Genomic DNA, 27,496 nt, shown 5'->3' on the forward strand with positions numbered 1-27,496 from the left:
TATTATTTTTATATTACACATAGCCCGTAAGATCGGACGATATAAGCGCGAACCGCGCGCGCTGCCCTTCAGATGTCAACGAGACAGAGAGAGAGAGAGAGAGAGAATAGCAGAACAAGAACGGAATATAATGAGATTGATCGGCCTGCCGGGCTTTGCGAGCCCTGGCCCATACGTGTCTGAGTCCAGCGTGCTAAAGCTATGCTCTGTTAGACACGTGCACATAAGCAGAACGATATATAACAATGCAGTACTATCACATATAAAAACACATTTTACTCACATCGGTGTTGCACCATTCCTGTCGGATCCAAATTTGAGGGTCCTTGCTAAATTTGGGAACAACACAGGTCATAAGAATCTTAAAAATTGCTAATTTTGTTTATATCTTTTGAACAGTTTTTCAGAAAATCATGACCTTGGTTTCTATGGATTCCTTGTGCGGTGCCAAATCCGAGGATATCGATTTAGAATTTTGTCATAAATTGCAATATCTTTAAAATGTGACATGTTATTGTAGATATTGTAGTTGGAATGAAAGTTAGACTTAAAATGACCTCGCTTTGCTCTCTCAGATTGATAGCACTTCTTAAAGGGTTAGTTCACCCAAAAATGAAAGTCTGTCATTAACTCCTCCCCCTAATGTCGCTCCACACCCGTAAGACCTCCGTTCATCTTCACACACAGTTTAAGATATTTTATATTTAGTCTGAGAGCGTATGCAAGTGTATGCACACTATACTGTCCATGTCCAGAAAGGGAATAAAAACATCATCACAGTAGTCCATATGAGACATCAGTGGGTTAATTAGAGTCTCTTGAAGCATCCAAAATACATTTGGGTCCAAAAATAACAAAAACTACGACTTTATTCAGCATTGGCTTCTCTTCCGGGTTTGTTTTCAGTCCTCAAATAAAGATTCAAACGGTTATGAATCAGCGTATTGATTCATGATTCGGATCGCCAATGTCATAAATATAAAATATCTTAAACTGTGTGTGAAGATGAACGGAGGTCTTACGGGTGTGGAACGACATTAGGGAGAGGAGTTAATGACATCAATTTCATTTTTGGGTGAACTAACCCTTTAATTTCTTCATCGCAGCTCTGTTGTGATTATAGAGAGGAAGCTCATTGCACTGAACTGACTCGATTCGGACTGACCCTACTGCTCTTTGGCTACTCAACGAACCTGAAGTCTTGAAGTGTTTGTGAACTCAACTCTTATCAGTCTTACCTCTGAGCATTACCGCCAGTTTCATCCGTTGTCAATCTTAATGTCTCCAAATTGGCATTTGTATCAAACCAATATCCTGTTGTTTAGAGCATCAGAGTTAAGGTCTATCTGTCCGTCTACGACTGTATCATCAGACCTCTTGTCTTTTAGACACAATGATGTTAGTCTACTGGAGCCATATAGTACATTACTGTTCTGTAAATCAATATAGCTGAGGAATCACTCACTTAAAAGCAGAATATAAACCATCAAACTCACAACAGTGAATAGACAATGATGTATCAAATATAAAGCTGGTTAAATAAAGCTTCACTACTACCGGTCATATAATTTGTTTAGGAATGTGTTCTTTTTAGGGCTGACAAATTCAAGCTTGAATTAGGAAAATTGTTACAGGAGGGGATGGACCTTCATGCGTATTTTTTTCCACAAAATAATTCATATGAAATTGGCACCACGTTTGTTTTTTGTTTTTTTTGTTGTTTTTTTTACATTTAATGGCATACTGTATGTTCTCACTTTTATATTTTGATTATATTTTCATTGTTTTTTATTCAATAATCTAAATAAAATAAGTGATTTTTTTTTACTTTCGGTTTCTTTAATAATAATTAATAATTTAAATAAAATAAATAATTAATCACACTAAATACATTAATACTTTTTTTATTTTTAACTTGCTTTTTAAAAATAATGTAAGTTAAATAAATAATTCAAAATACAATAATTCATTATCCAAATTTGTGTTTAATATTGCTTTTGAAAATAATTGAAATAATTAATAATTTTAATAATTAATTGCACTTTGTACTGTACATTATTTATATATATATATATATATGGATGGATGGGTGTGTGTGTGTGTGTGTGTGTGTGTGTGTGTGTGTGTGTGTGTGTGTGTGTGTGTGGGTGGGTGGGTGGGTGGATGGATGGATGGATGGATGGATGGATGGATGGATGGATGGATGGATGGATGGATGGATAGATAATTGCACTTTGTACAGTACATATATATATGTTTGTGTGTGTATACATATATATATGTGTGTGTGTGTGTGTATTTTACTTGCTGTTTTTAAATAAATAATTGAACTAACATATTTTGAAATAAATGAATCACATTAAATGAATTCATTAGATTGAAAGCCCTAATTGTTTTTTTGTTTCATCCATGGTCTGCACCATCAAATGCATATTTGCACATTAAAGGTCACAAACCTTTATCTTTTTGAGGCCAAAAACAAAACTCATTTCATCACAACACATTGTTTTGGGAATGCAATACATTAAATGCTGTGCGGTGTGATTGCTGTAGACACGGACGCCCGTGTCACGTCTGCGTAGTGTAAACAGGTTATTTTAATGTATTGCTTTGTGTGGTGAAATGTTAGATTTGACAGCGCCGGTGACCGAGATGAAGGGGATGATTGAGGAGATGGCATTATTCAGCTGGAGACGTGGGCTGTTGAGTATAATAGTATGGTCCTTCGGGTAAACTAACGTTCTGTGGAGCATTAAAGCTCGATTGCCTCCTACCTTGACATCTGCGGTTTCTCCTATACGAGGCCTTGATTGAGTCTAATCCATGATTCTGTAATTGGTGTGTGTGTGTTTACACATGATCTTTTGTCTAAACATGTGGGAACCAAAAGTACCCATAATAAAATAAATAAAGTGTAAAAATAAAAATAACACTGTACGAGTTTTATCCTTAGGGTCCCAGTGTAGAAAATAGCTACAAAAAGAGGGAGAAAGTGGATAGGGTCAGAAAAGAATAGCAGAATATTGTGAAGAATGTGGCATAGGCCTATTGCTGTGAGAAACTGTGTGTGTGTGTGTGTGTGTGTGTGTGTGTGTGTGTGTGTGTGTGTGTGTGTGTGTGTGTTGGGTAGGTTTAGGGACAGTGTAAGGGGATAGAAAATATGGTTTGTACAGTATAAAAACTATTACGCCTATGGAATGTCTCCATGTGTCACAAAACCAAACGTGTGTGTGTGTGCGCGCGCACACAGTTTACTGTTTACTGGTGTAAACAGAGGATGCTCAGATAATGAGACAGAGATGTAAGAGTCAGGATGCATTCACACTTGAAGTTCGGTTCGTTTGGTCCAAAACATAGTCCTGGTCCGCTTAGCGTAACCTAAAGTTATCGAACCAAAGGCATAGGGAGCCTTTGGTTCGATACTCTAAAAATGGCTGGGTTAAAAACAACCCAATTGGCAACCCAGCGCTGGGTAAATATTGGACAGAACACATGCTGGGTTAAATTAACCCAGTGGCATTTTAAACCAGCAGGCTGGGCTGTTGAGAAAACCCAAAATGTAGTAAAGTTTACCATTAATGGATTTGCTATTATTCTTGCTGTTTTTTTTTTTTTTTTAAATCTCCTGTGCATTAGCCTACTGTAAAACTAGACAATCATGAAAGAACAAATGAAGAATGCATGTTTAGACACTTAAAACAATCATTTTTATTGCTTGACAAATGGTGCAACACACAAATGTGTTAAAATTGGCAACAATGACAACTACAAACCTAATATATTCTGTCAATTTATTCACTTTTAAATCGAACTTTTATTTTGACGGGTTGCCGTGACCTTTGAGTGTCTGTGTTCATGATGACACGCACCCCGTCATTTACAGAGACGCAAAACATGGAAGAGTAATGTTAATATTTAAATAGTATTTAATACACAGACACTCGTACATATTCGGCTAACGTTAGTCTGGAGCCCTGCGTGATGCGACTGAACGTAGCTGCGGGATCTACTTGTGAGTTGATGCTATACAGATACTATCGTCACATTTTTAACATTTCAGTATGTAACTTACTTGGTACCGAAGTACCGGTACTTGTGACATCCCTACATACAAACATGTTTAATTTTCGTAAGGGGATCATGGTTCTGTGTAATCACAAACTGTATTAATCTATCGTCTCACATCGTCAGTACATTGCATCGGATTCTGAGGTAAAACTTTTGTCGTCTTAACGTCATGTTAGCTTAAGAATTGTTGCCGCGAAGAAGAAAAAAAATATATAATTATGCTAATTAAAATGATTATTAATGAAAACATATGAACTTATCTTAAGACATCTCCAACCAGCGGCTTTGCCTTTTGCATTGTCCTTTCAAAATGACAGTTTGGGAGCGAATTTAAACGAATCAAGGCGGGAAGCACGTGAGACAACCAAGCGCTGGGTAGAATCAACCAAGCATTGCGACCCAGCTGGTTTAACCCAACGACTGGGAATTTGAAACTACCCAATGGTGTTTAAAATGTGATCAAATAAACCAACAAAAATTACCCAACAGTCTTAGCCCAGCATTTTGGGTTAAAAATAACCCAGCATTATTTAGAGTGCACAACCTGATTGGTCGGCGTTTATGAAGTAGGAGTTGCTTACCGAACACTCAAAACAACGCTGTGTAATGGATTAAACGCCATCATTTTATGCGTGTGTATGGTTTTATTTTTACTAGCTGAAAACTCATGAAGAGCTCATAAAATGTTCAAAACATTTAAAACAGCAGGATTTCCTCCTGATGAAGATCTGCTGTAAAGAGACGGCCGTTCACAGCAGGTCCTTTGATGAGGAGAACCAGGGATGCTTTTCAGGTGTGCCAGGTCTACATGTGAAAATGTTCAAGTGACTGATCACATCTAAATTTTTCAGTTGGCCAGATTGATTTTCTTTGAATTATTGCTATTGAAATAACAGAAATTCAATTTTTAAAGTCTACATTATTTTTAATTTGATCCATTTCGTCATACTATAAAATGTTCTCGTTTTCATCACCAGAGCTTCCACTTTGACACAGAACATCACACACTTTTATATACTGTTGACGCAGCTTCTTAACTTTTGTTATGCACTGTTACACACTTCTGTTCAAGTGAGATATATCCAGCTGCAGGTGTGCTGAAACTGGTGTCCTGAAACTGGTGATTTGAAACTGGTGATCTGAAACTGGTGTCCTGAAACTGGTGATCTGAAACTGGTGTGCTGAAACTGGTGATTTGAAACTGGTGATCTGAAACTGGTGTCCTGAAACTGGTGATCTGAAACTGGTGTCCTGAAACTGGTGATTTGAAACTGGTGATCTGAAACTGGTGTCCTGAAACTGGTGATCTGAAACTGGTGTGCTGAAACTGGTGATCTGAAACTGGTGTCCTGAAACTGGTGATCTGAAACTGGTGTCCTGAAACTGGTGATCTGAAACTGGTGTCCTGAAACTGGTGATCTGAAACTGGTGTCCTGAAACTGGTGATCTGAAACTGGTGTGCTGAAACTGGTGAGCTGAAACTGGTGTGCTGAAACTGGTGTGCTGAAACTGGTGTGCTGAAACTGGTGATTTTGAAACTGGTGTGCTGAAACTGGTGATCTGAAACTGGTGTCCTGAAACTGGTGATCTGAAACTGGTGTCCTGAAACTGGTGATCTGAAACTGGTGTCCTGAAACTGGTGATCTGAAACTGGTGATCTGAAACTGGTGAGCTGAAACTGGTGTGCTGAAACTGGTGAGCTGAGACTGGTGTGCTGAAACTGGTGTCCTGAAACTGGTGTCCTGAAACTGGTGATCTGAAACTGGTGTGCTGAAACTGGTGATCTGAAACTGGTGTCCTGAAACTGGTGATCTGAAACTGGTGTCCTGAAACTGGTGATCTGAAACTGGTGTCCTGAAACTGGTGATCTGAAACTGGTGTCCTGAAACTGGTGATCTGAAACTGGTGTGCTGAAACTGGTGAGCTGAAACTGGTGATCTGAAACTGGTGTGCTGAAACTGGTGATCTGAAACTGGTGTGCTGAAACTGGTGATCTGAAACTGGTGATCTGAAACTGGTGTCCTGAAACTGGTGATCTGAAACTGGTGTCCTGAAACTGGTGATCTGAAACTGGTGTCCTGAAACTGGTGATCTGAAATTGGTGTGCTGAGACTGGTGTGCTGAGACTGGTGATTTGAAACTGGTGTCCTGAAACTGGTGTGCTAAAACTGGTGTGCTGAAACTGGTGTGCTGAGACTGGTGTGCTGAAACTGGTGTGCTGAAACTGGTGTGCTGAGACTGGTGTGCTGAAACTGGTGTCCTGAAACTGGTGTGCTGAAACTGGTGTGCTGAGACTGGTGTGCTGAAACTGGTGTGCTGAGACTGGTGTGCTGAAACTGGTGTGCTGAAACTGATGTGCTGAAACTGGTGTGCTGAGACTGGTGTGCTGAAACTGGTGATCTGAAACTGGTGTGCTGAGACTGGTGTGCTGAGACTGGTGTGCTGAAACTGGTGTGCTGAAACTGGTGTGCTGAAACTGGTGTGCTGAAACTGGTGTGCTGAGACTGGTGTGCTGAAACTGGTGTGCTGAAACTGGTGTGCTGAAACTGGTGTACTGAAAATGGTGTGCTGAAACTGGTGTGCTGAGACTGGTGTGCTGAAACTGGTGAGCTGAAACTGGTGATCTGAAACTGGTGAGCTGAGACTGGTGAGCTGAGACTGGTGTGCTGAAACTGGTGATCTGAAACTGGTGAGCTGAAACTGGTGATCTGAAACTGGTGAGCTGAGACTGGTGAGCTGAGACTGGTGAGCTGAAACTGGTGATCTGAAACTGGTGATCTGAAACTGGTGAGCTGAAACTGGTGAGCTGAAACTGGTGATCTGAAACTGGTGATCTGAAACTGGTGAGCTGCAGGGCTGCAGCTGGATACTATTGGTTAAAGCCACATTCCGTTAACGGATCACTGAACATTTTGAATACTTTAGCATTTTTGTGCATTTTTTTCTTGCATTTTCGAAACATGCTTGTCAGACCAAATATTGATGAGGCACTTTACCTCCTCATTCCTCCACGTTTGCCCTTTACTCATTTTGGATATACTGATCTTTCCCCGTCGTCGAATCAGCTGACTTGTTGCGTGGCATCTTGGGACATCACGTCCTGTTTTTGGTTCATTTACATGTCTTTGGTCCGTGTTACGTTCATATATCATTCGAACCGCACCGGAGTTCGTTTGGAAGCAGACCGAGACCCGTCTTTTAGCGCTCACCAGGGTTAATTTGGATGGCAGCGTTCACGTGTTCAAATGAACCGCACTAACCAAGCAATTGCACCAGGGTTCGTTTTAATCCAACCAAACATGACAAGTGTGAACGCATCCTCAATGACCAACTACTATTGCATAGTATGCAAACTACATAGTTCAAAAATACTGTGAATGCTACGGTAATAGCTTACTTGCCAGAAGCCGTGAGGAAGGGGTGTAGTAATTATAATTTGTTTTGTTTAAATAGCAAAGTGTATGGGAGGTCCCTCCATGATATAAAAAAAAAATGTGTGTGTGTGTGTGTGGCTGTGGCTGTGGCTGGTGTGTGAGGTTGCGAGTGTGTTCTGAAGCCGGCAGGTGTTTAGGTGCTCATTACTCATGGCTGTCAGAGGAGCAGAGGGGAGAGATGCTTAGTGATGGCCCATTAAACTGTACTTTTGTGCTCTGGAAACTGGAGACCACACTTTATGATGAAGTCAGTGGCAGTGTGTACGAATGGCATACACAAAGCACTATTGTGTTACTTTACTCAGGTTAGGGGGATTTCCTTTGTTTTGTACTTGATGCTACTGTAGATAACACTAACTAAAAAATGTGTGATGATTGCCATCACTAACATTTTGTGATGGTTGCTAAGGTGTTATGGTTGGTTGCAAGGGTGTTGCTATGTTGTTTTTAAGGTGTTCTGGATTGTTACCAGGGCATATATGTATTTTTTTTCCCCAATTTGTTCTGGATTGGTGCTAGGGTGTTCTGTATGGTTATCAACATATTATGTGGTGACTAAAGTGTTCTAGATGGCTGCAATACGTTTTTAGATCGTTGCTAAGGTGTTCTGGGTGATTCCCAGACAATTGCTGCAGTATGTAGACGCTAAGGTGTTTTGGGTGGTTGACAGGGTGTGCTATGTTGTTTTTAAGGTGTTCTGGATTGTTGCCAGGGCATATATGTTTGCCAATTTGTTTTGGATTGTTGCTAGGGCATTTTTAATTGTTGCTAGGCTGTTCTAGGTGGTTCTCAACACATTGCTATGTGGCTGCTTAGGTGTTTTAAATGGTTGCGTTGACATTTTTAGATGGTTGCCAAGGTGTTCTGGGTGGTATGGATATGCTAAGGTGTTCTGGGTGGTTGTCAGTGTGTTGCTGGGTGGTTGCTAGAGCATTGTTGTGGGGTTGCCAGGGTGTTTCAATGTGGTTGCTAAGGTGTTCTGGGTAGTTGTCATATTGTTGCTATTGTTTTTGTTAAGATGAATTGGGTGGTTTTAGGACATTTTTAGATAATTGGTAAGGTGGCTGCAAGGGCGTTGCTCTTGTTTTCTGGATTGTGCTAATCAATGTGTATATGATTGATAAGATGTTCTGGGTAGTTGCCAGAACATTTTTAGATAATTACCAAGTTGTTTTTTAGGACATTGCTATGCGGATATTGTAGTGTTCTGGGTGGTTACCAAGGTATTGCCATACATTGTCAGAAAAAAAGGTACAGTTCTGTCACTGGGGCGGTACCCTAAGGTACAAAAGCGAAACGGTTAATCTTTGTACCTTACTCACCTAAATGGTACATATTAATACCTTAAAAGGTACGTATCAGTACTTTAAGAGTGTGTATTAGTACCGTAAAGGTACATGTTAATACCTTTTCTGTTTTATACCATAGGGTACCACCCCAGTGACAGCCCTGTACCTTTTTTTCTTACAGTGTATGGTTGATAAGGTTTTGGGTGGTTTCCAGAGCATTGCTACGTGGTTGCTAATGTATTCTGGGTGGTTGTTGAACATTTATAGATGGTTGCTAAGGTGTTCTGGACAATTTACAGGAAATAGATATGTGGTTGCTAAGGTGTTCTAGATGGTTGTTAGGAAATGTGTAGATGGTTGTTAAGGTGTTCTGTGCTGTTGGTAGGAGATTGCTCTGCCGATGTTCGATGTGGTTGTTAGGGCTTTATAACTTTGAAAACACTGTTGTATCTTCGATACATTGAAACCTCTGAATCGTTCACACAATGCCATGTGCAATAGGATGGTGTGAGTAAGCGGTAAACTGACCCCGAGGGCCTGAGCAAACAGCTTTAAAACTTCTCGACAAATAGACTGTTCACCTACTGCTGAGTCCAGCTCAGCTCCATCAGGCCGGCGTTATTACTGCTGACATTGACTCTGACCTGCTGAAGCTCTGCCAGCCGCTCAGCAACACAGCCCAGCCAAAGCCAATAGCTCTGATTCAAGCTCATTCAGCTGAAGAACAAAAGGACAAAGAACATTGTCTCCATGTATGGCTGTCTATTGTGCTGTCTCTGATTCGTTTACCACTTAATTATGTCGGTGTCATTCAGCTTGCTCTGTTTCTGTGTAGTATAGACAGGGAAATACTGTTGAAGCTATTAGGCATTGTTCAGATCGTTTGGCCTGGCTGTGTTGTGTTGAGGCCAGACCTGTTTGTAAAAGCTCCCCTACACATGGCCGTGCATGGCAAAAACGATTTCTGATTCTTCAGACTATGAAAAAGTGCCTCATAATTGAGTCATTTTAGGGCTCTTAGAATTTTGGCAGGACTTTTGGCTTACAAAATAATGTAAACACAACAACCAAAATGTGAACAAAGACCGTCTCAGTAGGCGGTAGAGATTGTGATCTTGATTCAAACACCCAAGCGATCTTATATTCTGCAACAAGTCTATTAAACCTTTGACAAAATCACACCAGAGCATTCAGCTGATCCAGAGAGAAAATTTGTCATGTTAAGGGATTTTGTCTTTTCAACGACACAGTATCATTATTTATGTTACACATAGTGTTGTCAAAAATATCGATATTTCGATATATATCGATACTGGAATATCTGAAACGATACGATTCTCAGTTTTTACAGTATCGATACCAGCTGCGCTCTCCTCTCTGACCGTCAGCGAGTTGACACACACCGGCATATTCTCACTCAGCCCGGTTAACCTCTGAGCACGGCGAACGCGCGTTCTGCTGGACTTTTTCCTCATGACAGTTAGGGCTGGGACAACGCAAAAAATACGTCAACGCAAAATATGCGCGTCGATTCGTCAGACTCAAAATAAAGATGGCGGCGCCGGAGAGTAGTAGCAACCATAGATGTACATAATAAAGTATATTATGTAATTAAGTATATTATTTATTATGTATATCTATGGTAGCAACACGAGTGGCTCCTCAGACTTTCAGAAGTGCAAGGCTTGCGGGTTGGCCACAGTCTATGGGGTTGGCGCGCGGTGCGCACGGAGCATCACAGGCATGCGCGCATGCGTTTTGTTGTCACGGCTACATAAACAAATTTCTGCACACAGGAAGACAGATGTTTTGGTAATATTTGATGTATTTTAATCACAAAAACAAACGTTTGCATCAAGTGAAAGCATCGGACACATTGGCTACGTTACCTACATAATAAGCTGTTTTAAATTTAAAATGTTCAATGTCTAATCGCGCTGATGTGACCGAGGGTATCCATCCTCTAAGTGAGCAGTTTCATCCCAGGACTATTCCGGTTTTAAACGGAATATTGGCGCCCATAATGCACTGCATAAGCTACATGTAACTTTTTTCACTGTCATGCCGCGGATGCGCGTGGCGTTTCTGTTGCGGGTCAGCCACGGGGCTGTGTGGCGTTTTCTCTGCCTTTGCACACTAGAAGCGTGTCTGACGCGGCGCTGCTGTTGCTATTGATGCGGAGGGAAGCCCTATCCCTAATGTTAAACAGAAATAGCCTACTGATACAGCAAAGAAAACGTCGGGAGTAGCCACATATCTATGGTATTGACGGCAAAATAGGCTACAGAATATTTCGTTCTGTATTGACAGTTGCAATATTTCAAAATCGATAATTGTCGTTTTTTATTATTACAATTAGGCCTATATCTGCATTTATGTAAACCTACAGACTTTCAAACATGAAAATGTAATTTAATAATATGTATTCGTGTCAAAATGATATATAAACATCTTTTCCTATTCTATTTTGCCTGGAGATGCTCCCAACACACGTGAAAAATAGGCGCTCTTCTATTTGTAGCATGCACGCGTTTTCCGCGCGTCACAGTCAGTGTGCAGAACCTGTTAACATGGGAGCCGAAATAAAAACGGACACTCCACGCAGCCGAGACGCTCACGCTTGCAGTGTGTCCCCAGATTTGATTAACCAACTTGTTGATATTTAATCGATGGGCATAGCCTGTAGGCTGAGTTGCATACATAGAAAAATCGTATAATATGTGTCTTTGTTGTAGGTTAATACTTATTTATTTGTGTGTGTGTGTGTGTGTGTGTGTGTGTGTGTGTGTGTGTGTGTAGCCTACTTTATGTTTTCAAGGTTTTATTGAATGCATTGCTCTTGTATAGTCTTACTTTGGAATTTTAAGAGCAATAAACATATATTGCAATGTTAAGGAATTCGTTTTTTCATTCAGATAATTTAAATCAACATGTATAAATTGCTATTAGGCAATTAATGGGGAGATAATCGGTAATCGAATCGAATCGTAACCGAATCGGACAGGAAAAATGAATCGTTAGATTAATCGATGCATCGAAAAAATAATCGCCAGATTAATCGTTTAAAAAATAATCGTTTATCCCAGCCCTAATGACAGTGTGTTAGTGTTAGTGTGTGATCGGTCTGAATTTCGCGCGGGATTGCACATAAATTAATTCTACTAATCCCCGCAGATTTCGTGCTGACATCTGAAGCGCACACACACAGCCTACCGTAATAAAGCCGCCTCTGACATGATACAAGTGCAAACCTTTGCTTCTTTTTCCAGCATATTATTGGTCAAATACACTCAAAGAATTATCAGTGCACATCTGGAAGAGTATTAACGTTAACACAGTCGCAAACAGTTCAGGAAGAAATGAAGAATGAGTAACAGGAACAGTGTTTATGATCCATGAGTCTTAAAGGGACCGCAGTCATTTGTTATTCAAACTACAAAAAGACAAACGATCAACTGCTCTTGACTGATCAACTTGTGTAACTTTAATAGTTTCATCTGTACGCTGTTGAATTTTTTACAAAGAACATTATCCAATGTTGTTTTAAATGTAATTACTATGCATTTTTTTATTCAGTTTCTTATCTAAATGTTAGACCTACCTGAAAAAATGTATACCTGAAAAAATAAAGCAGTCTATTTAATTTGCATCTTCTATTCTATTGCATTTATTTGTGCTATTGTTTGTAATCTGTTTATTTGTTCTTATTTTATTACTGCATACTCGTCTTTTTAAATTCAATTTACCATTCGAAATCAAGCTTTCTTGTGCTGTGTGTAAGGTATTGCAACACAATTATGTTACCCCATTGTAAAAAATACATTGAGATAGCAAAAATTTGAGATAATTTTAATAGTAATTGATCAATTGATCAATAATTGTTCAAAACAAAATGATGCCCAACCCTAAGGAACATGCTGGCCACATGAATTTTTAGTAAAAAATAACAATAATAACAAGTTCAGTTGTCATATTAAGCATCTTATCTTTTTTTTTTTTTTTTTTACTGTGGTATCGATTTAGTATCGATATATCGATATTTTAGTCTGGTATCGTATCGAAGTCATAATTTTGGTATCGTGACAACACTAGTTACACATATTCAAACTATCACAGAATTACTGGGATAAAAGTGTATATTTTGGATATTAAAGCTACACTATATAACTTTTCTGTCCGCTAGAGGGCGCCTATACAAAACAGAGGCGTATTTTGATGACGCCTGGTTTGAGCGCAGCATCTTGGGACATGTGGTCTTCACCTCACAGCCGGTGGAGAAGAATCGGGATAGGACTCTGGCAGAAATCATGTTCATGAATGTGATTATTAATGTTACTGTAGTGTGAAGCAGAGCAGGAGCGAGTGTTGTGGAGCTGAGCGAGGCCGCTGGAGCGATTGAATGCAAGCGAGTGAGCAGATGGACTTTTATTATGACGGGACACAGTCGCCGGTGCTATTTCCGCTTTTCCGCATGAGTATGGGGTAACGCAGCTCTGTTGATCATATCAGATCCATTTGAGTGTGTTTAAAATGATGTTATGACGTTACTCTGTCCGCCCGGTGGCTGCTGTGACACTTGTTCACATTGCTAAGAGTAAAGCGCTTCTGCAGAATAAAACCAGAAAACGAGGGTAACACAGATATGACACAATTGGCAGGTGACTCCCTCAGACGCGTCTCAGATCATTGGTTAAAATATATTTTTTCTCACAGTTTACAAATAGTTGGAAACATTGGGGATATTGTAAGAACTCAACTGAGCAAATTATATGACACTGGCCTGGTGGTTTTTGGATATTTTACTGCAAAAATCCTACAAAGTGCACATTTAACACTGATATATATATATATGATCAAAATGCAGTGAACAACCTTTTGAAAGCAACATAGAACTTCAAATAACAAGTTAATGTTAAGAAATGTGTTTGTCGTTGAATCATTCATTCAAGAGATTTGTTCGGAAAAATGCTGATTAATCCAGTGAGTAAGTCATTGAATCATTCACTCAACCTGATGTTTTGGACATAGCCGAAACTTTACACAATTTTTCCATTCATTATATAATTATTTAATTATTATATCCAAATTTGAGAATGCCCCTTACACTATCATCACCTGTTTACTACTAGCAAATATTGTACTCGTCAAGCCAATTCTTGGCGGTTTTATTAGAGGTTCTTGTAAAGATGATTGATTGTGAAAACACACTCAATTTGAGGTCTAGGGATCATGCCAGAGTGCGTTAGTTTCGATGTTTTGCAAAATGAAAGACATGAACTGGGAGAGAAGGTCACAGAAGTACTGTCTGCGCATCAATTAAAACTCTTGTTGTTCATTACAGTCTCTGTAGTTTCAGTCTCCATTTGTTAATGACAATTACGCTTAAAGCCTCAGGCATTGTAGAGATGAATAAAATACCGTGGTCGCTCCCCAGGGACGTTTAGAAGTACAGCCGTGGTCCATTTCATCTGCAAATAGACGTTGACTCCCACAGGAGTTTCACTGTAAGGGTTAGAGAATTTGCATTCATTTTAGTCCACAATGCTTTGAAAGAGCCATTCAGCCTTACTTGTTTGTGTGCCGTCGAGCTTAGAAGTTTGAAATAGTCTCATCGATTAGCCCTTCAAAATCCACACCTCCCTCTCGGCATATCTCTCCACGTGTCATTTTAAGAGAGGGATGGGCTATGGAGAAAGACATGGTGAAAAGGAAGATTATTTAAGGAGAGTTAATGAAAAAGTCCTTGAGATGTACGGTGGGTTGTCAGCGAGAGCTGTGATAGATTGAGCCCCGCTGTTATTAGCATGCGTGTGGCAGACTTTTACGCAGAGACCCAGGCCATTTGTTGATTAATTAATCAGGTAATGTACAGTATCGAAGGGACAAAAGTGGAAAGTTTGGCGCTTATGAAACCAAAAGAAAATATCTCCCACAATCCTGTGTTTCGAGAGTCATTCGAGTGATGTAGCAACATGTCTAAAGTAGAACAATAAACATATTTGGGGGAAAGGGTTTCCCATTTCATGAATTCATTCGATCCAGTGGACCTAAATCAACCCCGTCTGACATAATTCTGTTAGGGGGAAAGTTTGTGTTTTTGGGGTCTCCGCTGAACCTTGGCAAGAGAGTTCAGAAAATAAACTTGGGTTACAGTGGTTAGTATGGTGTAGAAATCAGATTGATGGCATGAGCCATTGCACATCCATTCACCGACTACTGAAGAGAGTTTTTCTTTGGTAATCCAATTTTCATAATCAATGTGCATGCTGCATTTCAGTGTAGGCGTCACAAGAAAGCAACTTAGTCAATGAAAATGATTACTTTCATTGAATGGAAATGTACGTTTATTGGAGGCACTAATTCATATTGTCGCCTAACTCTCAGTTATTGTACAAAGTTTGATTATCACCCCCAGTGATTCTATTTACTGCATAAGACCCACAAAAAACTCCCCAAGACTTAATGCGTTATTGGAAACTTATGTTGCGAGACTTGCTTTGACTGGAAGAACTGACCACAATCTGTAACTCCTCACGCCTTCCCTCAAGCCAAAACTACTAGTGTGCAGGAAATGACATCGCTCAGAAGCACAGGATTTTGAGACGTTATCCGCATGCCTTGGAGCCCTTTTGAATCCCAAAGGGAAACTGTTGATAACCACACGATGTTGTTCCATAGACTGAGAAGCCTGTCTATACCACATCCTGTCCAAAGGCAGGACAGTGTAACCATTTAAGATTTCACATCAGGAAAGGGACAAAGGTTGAGGAAGTTAGCTGGATAAAGTCTTTGGGGACTGATAACACACACATATGTATAGGTGTGTGTGTGTGTGTGTGTGTTATCAGTCCCCAAAGACTGTATCCAGTATGTATATATATATATATATATATATATATATATATATATATATATATATATATAATATAATATAATATAATATAATATACATACATACATGCATACTATAAGCACAGGGTAATAGTTATTGTTGTCAGTGTCCTTAAAGGACTCAACTGAAAGCATCTCTGGCATAATGGTGTCACATTTACCTTGTACAGCAAAATTCCTCAGGCAAAAGGGAGGTCTCGCTCTTCATGCATATTCAGCATCAGATTTATGTTTGTTGATTTTTAAATATGTGAATTTATCACATTTACCAATAAAAAGCTGCCTAGGTTGGAAGTAAGTTGCGTTTCATACATCGCTACACTATTGATAATGGACCGTAGTCACGATTAATCGCATCTTACATTAAAGTGTGTGTGTGTGTGTGTGTGTGTGTGTGTGTGTGTGTGTGTGTGTGTGTGTGTGTGTGTGTGTGTGTGTGTGTGTGTGTGTGTGTGTGTGTGTGTGTGTGTGTGTGTGTGTGTGTGTGTGTGTGTGTGTGTGTGTGTGTGTGTGTGTGTGTGTGTGTGATGGGTAGGTTTAGGGGCAGGGGCAGTGTAAGGGGATAGAAAATACGGTTTGTACAGTATATAAACCATTAGGCCTATGGAAAGTCCCCATAAAACATGGAAAAACTACATTGTGTGTGTGTGTACATAGATATCACACACAATTGTTTAAAACACGTTTATTTGATTAGATGTGATTAATCATGATTAATCGCAAATAATCGACTTGATAACACTTATTTTATGTTTATGGATTTGCCCCATTCACTTCAGTTTTAAGCACCATACTGTAACCCAGATGTATTGTTGTTGTGTAAAGGGAAGGGCAAATTGAAACTAACTTCGTGGTAATCATCAAAATACTGCCACAAATACTGCTGAAAGAGATTTGTTTCTACTGAACCCTGAATATTACTGAATATTACTATATAACTGAAGCATGAGTAAAATTTCAGAAGAAAGCATGGTGCATAATTTCCAATTGTTTTCATTATTACTGACTGACATTACTAGTGTGACTTTATACCAGTAGAATATGGTAGGGAATGGTAAAATGCAGACAATTATAGTGTTGTTTATTATATTACCTGCTACTCTTTTTTTAAAGATTAGAAGTTACTTTTTTATTGCAGAAGTTTTATGGGAAATGGAAAGGATGTGCAGAATCTAAAGTTGTCATACTTGGCCGTTCCTCTTTTTGATATGTCAAGTATTCTGACAGTTTAATTTCCTCTAGGTATCTCAGTGCTCTTATTGAAACGAGAAAGAAAGAAAGAAAGGTTTACTTCTTTAACCATATCAAACACAAACAATCTAGAAGTCCATCCTAATTCATCCCACACTCTGTCTCTGCCGTCACAGGTTTGGCAAAAACCGCAAAGACGAGAGGCAAGGAGTCAAGATGGAGCGGAGGGGGTCCAGCAAAAGCAAGATGGAGGAAACTCAGGCCACTGAAGAGGAGATGCAGAGAATGAGGCTAGAACAGGAGAGGTGAGCGTTTGCATCCTGGTCCTCGTAAAAAGCCTCTCAATTAAGCCTAACCACCGCTGCCCGGAAAATTAGCAAACTGTCTAATTAAGTAAATGGCATCCTGGGAGGTAAAAGTTCTAGGAAAGCTCTTAGATGTCATTGGTGTAAACGGGCAAGAGCTTTTATAACGGTACATTAAATTGATCATGTATGGATTGTTTGTTTCTTTTGTGCTCCTGAACGGAAGGAACCGACCTGATAATGGAGGTTCTTTTGGGCCGTGGACTAAATGGAGGCCCTTAGCGAGGGACTGAATGAAACGGATGTTGTTATTTTTGTTACAGCGTGAGACACATTTTTAGCCATTTCACTTCCCTGTCTCTCAAATTATGATATTATATTATTGTTTCTAGGCAGACGTTCTTTTCTCTCTAAAACAAACAAAGATTAGTAAAAGCAGAGCGGTCATTTGAATTAGAAATGTAATATAATATAATTTAATATAATATAATATAATATAATATAATATAATATAATATAATGAAGGTAAAACAATGTATTATTTGGTTATTATATTATTAGTGCTTTCAAATCGATTAATTGCCATTAATCACATCTAACTTAAAAGTTTTTGTTTATATACTATTATATTTATATGTATTGTATCTCTCTCTTACACTCACATATTGTTTAAACAAAAACTGCTATGTAATATGCGATTAATTGCAATAAATCGATTTGAAAGCATTATATTATATTATATTATATTATATTATATTATATTATATTATATTATATTTCTAATCGCATATTACATAGCAGTTTTTGTTTACACCAAATGTGAGTGTGAGAGAGAGATACAATACATATAAATATAATAATATATAAACAAAAACTTTTAATTTAGATGTGATTAATGGTAATTAATCGATTTGAAACCACTGCTTATTAATATTTGATTGTTTTATATACAGCTCTGTAAAAAATTAAGAGACCACTTAGCATTGATTTCTCAATGTTAAGTGGTCTCTTAATTTTATAATTATATATTTTTTTACACACACACACACACACACACACACACACACACACACACACACACACACACACACACACACACACACACACACACACACACACACACACACACACACACACACACACACACACACATATATGAGGGAAGAACACAACACTGAACTAGGTTAAGGTATTTATGCAATTTGTTAAAAAAAGAAAATATGTTTATTCAGGATTGTTACAAAACATTCCTATTTCAAATATACGGTGTTTGTTTGACGTTTGTGTTTATCAGAGAATCCTGAACTCAAAATGCATCATAACTGTTTTCAACATTGATAATAATCAGGGAAGTTTCTTGAGCAGCGTATTAGAATGATTTCTGAAGGATCATGTGACACTGAAGACTGGAGTAATGACGCTGAACATTGTTCCTTGTATTTTTGATAAGTTCACATGCACATATATTCACATGCATTTGTAGAAAATGGCTTTAAAATGTGTGTTTGGATCTGCCTTCACATTATCCAGCCATAAAACAAATGCACTTTGTTGTCGATGATGCCACATAATTGAAACACAACAATAGGCAGAATCCCATCTTTAGCAGAGGCATTGCTCAGGCCCTGCGATGACAATAAGCCTGAGTCCACTCAAAGGAACATCTGAACCCGTTTCTAAGCGCTTGTCTTGTCTGTGACACTCTCCTCTATGGGCATTGGGATCCGGGATTTGGCTGCGAGCCCAACACATTGCCAGCTCTCCCCCAAAGACAGCAGGCTTTCTGGGCCCGCTCTTATGAGTCTACCACCTGGAGCTCGAAGAGGCGGGAAAACCAACAGCAATGTCGGGAGATAAGCGTTGGCCGGCGAACCCCTGCTCTTATTTACAGTCATTTGTCCGGATTTGTCTTTCATATTTCCCACATTGCCCTTTGCGTTATTGTTTAGTTAGTTTGCGCTGGAGCCCTCTGTTATCTTTCCTTTTCCGTTTTCTCACCTCTGCCATTTTCCTTGAGTTGATAGCGGGGAATCCTTAAGGGAAATCGGTCTGTTATAATAATAATCTGCCCGGCCGGCTCATGGTGATGCGATATTCAAAGTCTCTCGCCAGGGAAACTGACAGCTAGGAAAATCAATTACAGCCTTATTTTTAAGGGTGTTATTACACGCGGTGCTACAGGTTAGACAGTCGTGTGTGTGTGTGTGTGTGTGTGAGTGAGTGCGCATACGTGCGAGAGCAGGGGCTTTGATTGATTATACGAGGCACAGGGACAAGGCCATTTCTACACACTTATGAAATTATAGATCAGGTGATAGGTGCCGCTGATGGCTATTGGAGGTGATGTATCCAGCAACGCTAAAACAAGCCGCGGGGCTCCGGGAAGAAGAGCAGGCGAGACGAGCCGCGGCCAAACGCAGCCTTCCCCTGACACGGCCGATCGTTAATTCCACTTGACGTTTTGACAGGGGCTTTTAGTGATCCAGAAAGAGAAGGCAGCGCAAAGGTTGGCTAGATTAATTTTCATAACGCGCCACCATTAGCCTATCTATTTCTGGCAGGGAGGGCACAGTCTGCTTTTTAGCACACCTGACCCTCAAGGATGTTTATGAAATTCATCTACGACTCAGGAGCGCTGGCTTTAGCACATATGCTGGCGTATTGTTGGATGACTTCATTCTCCAAGAATCCTTGTCCGCTTATTAGTATTAGGCTGATGGTCGTAGTGATGTTAAAGAAGAGTTCACCCAAATATTTCATTTTTTCAACCTCATGTCCTTCCAAACTTTAATTAAAGCTACACTGTGTAACTTTTTTAGTTTATTCTCAGCTAAAAACACTTAGTTCTTTCAAAATATATATGTGCTCATTAATGTATATTTACTTCTTTCACGCAATAAAGTATTCTCGTAAGTTTATAATATGCCATTGAAAACACATACGGGTGAGGGGTTCGAATGCCGGTCGCCATGTTGCCCCTCCATCTTGAAAGTACAGTAGCCAAAGAGGGACATACCCGTGAATTCAAGCTTCGCCTTTCGTGTTTTAACACTCGATGGCACCGTGTCGAATGTGAAGAGGGGGATTGCCGTGTTAATCTTGGACTAAATCGGCCACCGTAGGAGTTAAAACGAAATCAGAATTGAGAGGTAGAGAAACTTTTATTCACTCGATAGTCATATAGCTTTACACCGCTAGATGGGGGAAAATATCACACAGTGGAGCTTTAAGGAAATGTTATTGCCACAAACACATTTATACTGATATCATTCAGCAGTAATGCTATTAAAATGGCTGAATATAGAATCTGCATGTATACTATATTTATAGATATTTAGTTTGTGGGCTGGAATGGGGCTAAAATTCAGCTCTGGCAAACCCAGCCCATCCAGCCCATGAGTTCCCCATGAATGGTTTTGCTAAGAGTTGGGGCCTTAAATTGGAGTAAATAAATACATCTAGGACAAGGAAAAATAATGATGGATATTATCGAATTTAATTACCACCTCACCTTCAAGAAGGTCTCGGTATGCTTGTCTGGTCCGCGCACCCGTGCACGATTGCTGCTTTCACACCTGACCAAACGAACCGCACCAAAGAGGGAAACGAACTCTAGTACGATTCAACCGAACTAAATGAGGCAGGTGTGAAAGCACCCTGAGATCATTAGGAGTGTTCACATATGGGCCAAAAATCACGCAAACCGCGCTCAGACCCCTAAAATGGACCAAGTGTGAAAACACCCTTAAAATGTATGAATGTCATTGCTGTAGATAAAGAAACATCAAACAGAGTTGCATTTCATTTAATGCCAAATAACACATGCACACTTTCCAAGGACAAAATTAGGTTTGAAACTATATAACACCCTCAAAATGAGGACAAAAGGGGACTGTATTTGGACACTTTGGTCAAACCGAGATCATCTGGATGCGATTGCAATGCACGTTTTAAAGTGGCTTTTTGGGGGCGACTGTATCACATATAGGAAATAATCTGGGGTAAAAATATGCAAAGCTGCTCAGAAGCAGCACTGGTGCTCGCAGGCGTGATGTGGAGTGAAGTTGATGAAGTGTTGCCATCAGTGGCATTTGTTTTGTCACAATCGAGTAAATTGTAAGCAGCTGCGTAGGCCTCGCCGACCACCTCCCATCCTTCGTTAGTCCTCAACAAGCCCGATGTTTCATCCCTCATCAAGGGCTCCAGCAGAGCCTGAAGCTCTCGCCTGCATGTCTGACCATTATGGGCCTGGTTTATGCCTGTTGCATGGTTGCAGCCCTGTCCACCATATGGAAGTTGACTGAGCGGACCACCATGGCAGGGGAAGGAGTGTGTGGGCACCATAACCGGCTAAAGATATATCAGTCGCTTTCATCCTCCTCTGCGTGTTTACCTTTGGCTGATCAGGCTTTGTACACACACAGCAAAAATGACCAGAGCAAGCATTATGAGAACCTTCATGGAAAACTTTGTCCATCGTCTACATTGAAGTAGGTTAGCATGGCTATTAGCTTATCTTCTTGGCTCCATTAGTGGCTAATCAGTGACTAGCACACCTCTGTCTTCCTGACTTCCTTTCCACTCTTCAGCGAAGCTTCCTCCGGATTGTGTTAGGTTCCTGATACAGTTTAACACTCGGAGACATGGTTATCTCGCGCTGTTATCTCAACTAGCTGTCTCTTGTTTTAGCCCTTAGCATGAGCTTTGAGGGTTCGCAGGGTTTGGGGATTGAACATAACGCTTCACTGTAAAAACATAAAAATAAATCAGGTCTCCAATTAAACATTTTCTAGTGACTGATCACATCTACATTTTTCAGTTGGCCAAATTTAATTTCTGTGTATTAAATTGCATCAATTCACAGAATATTTTTTTTTTTTTTTTTTTAGATGTGATCAGTCACTAGAAATTTTTCAATGGAAAACGTGATTTTTTTACAGTGTTGGAACGCACTTCATCATCAACTTTCCAGACATATTTCCCAACTTTTTCATGTATCCGCAACACTCCAGGTTTTCATTGGCACATCCTTTATTATCCCATATCCCATATTATACTGATATCATTCGGCTGTAATACTATTAAAATGGACAAATAGAGGATCTGTATGTTAATATAATATATATATATATATATATATATATATATATATATATATATATATATATATATATATATATATATATATATATATTTTTTTTTTTTTTTTTTTAATGTTCTATAACACTTATTGTATATTATATTATTAAGCATATGTATGTGTGTATGTATGAAAGTATCAACATTTCAGGTTTTTTTTACAATACAAATCTTATTTTTCCTTTCTGAATAGTTTGTGTATTTTATTTTATTTTATTTTATTTTATTGTATTTTGTTTTATTTTATTATATTATATTTATGTATTTAACTATTTATGGTATTTATTTATTTACTTGTTTGTTTGTTTATTGTATTTATTTTATTATTTATTTATTTTATTTATCAATTTATTTTATTTTATTATTTTATTTGTTTTGCTTTCAACTTATGTAAAAATAATTTGTAAAATATTTTTTCTTTACTAAATCATTATTTACTAAATAGCCATAAAAATATAATTAATATAATATAATATAATATAATATGTCTGTTTTATCTAAATATGTCCTTATTTGTCCTTTCTGAATTTACATTTGTACGTTGTAATCGTGTGTTATGGTCCTGAGTTTTTTCTCTGTCCCTATGTTTGCCTCATTCATTCATTTTATTAACTTGATTTATTAATTGATTTTCCATCACCGATTTTGCAGCTCTTTCTCCATTAACTCCGCCTGGGATTGCCTTTGGCTTTCCATATATTTCCCAACATTTCATTTTTTTGACGCATTAATGCATGTTACTCGTAATCACAGCTGATCTTTACCCTCGCATTGTGCCGGTAATTTTGTTACAAAATAATTAGCGTTGGCGTTCTGCTTTGTCAAACGAGCTCATTATGTTGCGGAGCCTTTTGTAACAGTTCACCGCTTGACTGGACCAATTAGCTTTCAGAGTTCAAAGGCAGATCACAGGACTGATTGTGGACCAGACCATATTTGTAATGACATTATTATTCCTCTAGCAGCTCTGTATGCTTGTGTTAGGACGTCGAGAGCTGGAACGGATCTCGTTCGGTTGTTTTTCCCCGTCTCAGTGTATCGAATGTCGAGCAGGGATGTTAAAAATACACACTCTCCATGTGGTGAAGTTACACAGACAATATTGGCATGTTATCTTATTTACACTTAAAAACTAGTGCGATCTGCCTCGCGGCCACTGATGTGAGCGTCTCGTTCTCTCTCTGAGCTGAATTAAACATTGTTAGACATATGGAGGGAGTGCTTTGGCTGCGTCTGACTGGATTTTGGCGGTGTCGTAAGATAAACAGTGTGATTTATTCAGCGAGGAGAGGAAGGACTGCGGGCGGACCGGAGTGTGATCTCTCGCGAACGCTTCAAAACATTTCAGTTCACTTCCAAACTTCTCCTCCTTTACTCACAGAGCAGAGCCTTCTACATTCTTCAAAGTTCATAAATCTCTCATTCCTCATCCTGTGTTTATATCAGGCCGTGATCAATGACTAATTTACTGCTCAAAACGAACACTTTGACCCTGCGGGATTTACCGAGCTGCGGCAGGGATGCATTCGGACGCGTTTCAGCTCAGATATCCTATAAATAAAACATTCCTCGTGGCATTACGGGACGGATGGATCGCATCTAATGAGGTGTTTTTGAATTGTGCCAACCTGCGCATTGTAGACGTGAAAGTAAAGGTGGCGAGAGCTACAAAGCAGGAGTTTTGTTTCGATAAGTTTGCTTGTTACCTAGAAACAACCTCAGATCTGCCATGACGACCCATATGTTGCTATAGCGGCCTCACACACACACACACACACACACACACACACACACACACACACACCGACACTCTGGACAGATGTGATCTAATCACAACATCAAACTCTTAATTAGAGTTTGACACACACACACACACACACACACACACACACACACACACACACACACACACACACACACACACACACACACACACACAGTAGCAATCTACACTAATTAGCTTTGAGCCCAGAAAGTCACAAAGAGGGATTTGCGCTCCTTCTCTGTTGTTTTATCACTGCTCTCTGGGGAGTTTTTTCATCCCTCTTGCTAATATTTTGATAATGTTTTCTATGTTCTCTTCAACTTTTATAATTTTAGTATCAGTCTTCCATATGCCCGTGTCATGTGACTGTGTGTCTCAGTAAGGTCTGAGTGAATGATGCTTCTGGAAGTTCTTCATCTTTCTTTATGTTTGCATATCTGGTTATTTAAGGTCTCTAATATAATGAATATGAATATTAAACACCCTCTAAAGCATGTAGAATTCACAAACCAGAAACTTCTAGCTAATTCTTCAATATGCTTGTACTCTGTTACCTTAGGTTGATTTAGGTTTTCAGTCATGTTGATACATTTTAAACACAAGCGTTCAAAAGTTTGGGGTCAGCTAGATTTTTTTGAATAAAAGGCTTTAAATTGATTAAAAGTGATTTATACTTCACATAAATATTGTTCTTTTGAACTTTCGATTTACAAAAGAATCCTAAAAAATTTATAAATCGTTTCCACAGAAATCTTAAAAATTGGTTTCAACACTGATAATAATAATAATAATCATAACTGTGTGTTGATGATCAGATCCTCATATGAGAATGATTAGTGAAGGATCATATGACACTGAAGACTGGAGTAATGATGATAAATTCAGCTTTGATCACAGGAATAAATTACACTTTACTATATATTCACATAGGGAAAAGCTGATTTACACTGGAGTAATATTTCACAGTTTTTCAATTTTCTTAATTTTAGTATTTTTGATCAAATAAATGCAGCCATCCTGAGCAGAATACTTTTAAACACATAAAAAAGCCACAAACATTGTGCATGTAATTATTACATTTGTTTAAAAAATGTTGTTACTGTTTAGTCTCTTACAGAAGGAAATGTTTATTGTTTTTTACATGATCATGAACGGACAGAGTAAATTTAATAATCTTGTATTTAAAGCTACACTGTGTAACTCTTCATATATACATACGGGTGAGGGGTTCGAATGCCGGTCGCCATGTTGCCCCTCCATCTTGAAAGTACAGTAGCCAAAGAGGGACATACCCGTATATTCAAGCTTAGCCTTTCGCGTTTTAACACTCGATGGCATATATATATATATATATATATATATATATATATATATATATATATATATATATATATATATACATACACTCACCTAAAGGACTATTAGGAACACACACTAATACTGTGTTTGACCCCCTTTCGCCTTCAGAACTGCTTTAGTTCTACGTGGCATTGATTCAACAAGCTGCTGAAAGCATTCTTTAGAAATGTTGGCCCATATTGATAGGAGAGCATCTTGCAGTTGATGGAGATTTGTGGGATGCACATCCAGGGCACGAAGCTCCCGTACCACCACATCCCAAAGATGCTCTATTGGGTTGAGATCTGGGGACTGTGGCGGCCATTTTAGTACAGTCAACTCATTGACATGTTCAAAAAAACAATTTGAAATGATTAGAGCTTTGTGACATGGTGCATTATCCTGCTGGAAGTAGCCATCAGAGGATGGGGACATGGTGGTCTTAAAGGGATGGACGTGGTCAGAAACAATGCTCAGGTAGGCCGTGGCATTTAAACGATGCCCAATTGGCACTAAGGGGCCTAAAGTGTGCCAAGAAAACATCCCCCACACCATTACACCACCACCACCAGCCTGCACAGTGGTAACAAGGCATGATGGATCCATGTTCTCATTCTGTTTACGCCAAATTCTGACTCTGCCATCTGAATGTCTCAACACAAATCGAGACTCGTCAGATCAGGCTACATTTTTCCAGTCTTCAACTGTCCAATTTTGGTGAGCTTGTGCAAATTGTTGCCTCTTTTTCCTATTTGTAGTGGAGATGAGTGGTACCCGGTGGGGTCTTCTGCTGGTGTAGCCCATCCGCCTCAAGGTTGTGTGTGTTGTGGCTTCACAAATGCTTTGCTGCATACCTCGGTTGTAACGAGTGGTTATTTCAGTCAAAGTTGCTCTTCTATCAGCTTGAATCCGTCGGCCCATTCTCCTCTGACCTCGAGCATCAACAAGGCATTTTCGCCCACAGGTTTGCTGCATACTGGATGTTTTTCCCTTTTCACACCATTCTTTGTAAACCCTAGAAATGGTTGTGTGTGAAAATCCCAGTAACTGAGCGGATTGTGAAATACTCAGACCGGCCTGTCTGGCACCAACAACCATACCAAGCTCAAAATCGCTTAAATCACCTTTCTTTCCCATTCTGACATTCAGTTTGGAGTTCAGGAGATTGTTTTGACCAGGACCACACCCCTAAATTCATTAAAGCAACTGCCATGTGATTGGCTGATTAGATAATTGCATTAATGAGAAATTAATAGGATTTAATATTGAATAGTTTTTTCAAAGATGCTTTATTCAAAGACAAAAACTATGAAAGACAAATAAACAATAAATACATAAATAACCAGTCAACTCCAGAAGAGAAATCGCAGAAAATATGGTGAATTTGAAACAGGAGCAGTAATAATGAGTTCAGTGCAGCTATTTTTGTGTCCTGCATTAACACACACTGGACCATTAACTGTGTAATGAACTAGAGGTGGAAGAGGGAATTCAGGACAAGTTTAGCTGGAATTTGAGGCACATACACACAGATATGGTTCAACACAGACACACACGCACACACACAAACACACACACACAAACACACACACACAGTGACTACCTTAATGACAAACTGACTAATCCATGTCAAGTGCAGTCCTTTTTCTGTTTTCAATTAAAAAGTGAAAATGCTGCGTGAAATGAAAAAATTGCAACTAATTTGATTATATTTGTTTATCATAAAACTATAAGTAGTCATTTGAATTGTGTCTGGTTTCAAGACACAGTGACTGTGAGTTTGTGTGTTTAACTGTGTCTCATAACCTGGACCAGTGTGTTCATCGTGCCGGTTTTCAGCCTGAAGTTAACCTTCTGTCATGCACAAAACACACACAGAGCCTGGAGGCCAGCTTATCATCCCCAGGCCACTGCGCTAAATTAGTTTTAGTCTGGTTCTCCAGGGGCAGGTTGGACTAGACCTCTTCTTCATGTGCTCATTACCCCATTCAAACACAGATATCGCTCTCCCAGATTTGATTTGGCCATTATAGGCTCAGCGCCGGAGGCGTCGTACTCCTATTGAGTTTCCGTAAC

The 27,496-nt window shown here is 39.1% G+C and overlaps 1 protein-coding gene across 3 annotated transcripts in view; it reads left to right on the forward strand.

The window, feature by feature from the left end:
* Positions 1–27,496, forward strand: part of pard3aa (par-3 family cell polarity regulator alpha, a) — a 623,737-nt gene that overhangs the window by 465,527 nt on the left and 130,714 nt on the right. For all 3 annotated transcript variants that reach the window (XM_067434978.1, XM_067434980.1, XM_067434979.1), the window contains one exon: positions 17,050–17,178. In XM_067434978.1, coding sequence (XP_067291079.1) covers positions 17,050–17,178 — 129 coding nt within the window. The remainder of the gene's footprint in view (positions 1–17,049; positions 17,179–27,496) is intronic.

The sequence above is a fragment of the Pseudorasbora parva genome, chromosome 24 (genome assembly GCF_024679245.1).
Source record: "Pseudorasbora parva isolate DD20220531a chromosome 24, ASM2467924v1, whole genome shotgun sequence".
Classification (NCBI taxonomy): Eukaryota; Metazoa; Chordata; class Actinopteri; order Cypriniformes; family Gobionidae; genus Pseudorasbora; species Pseudorasbora parva.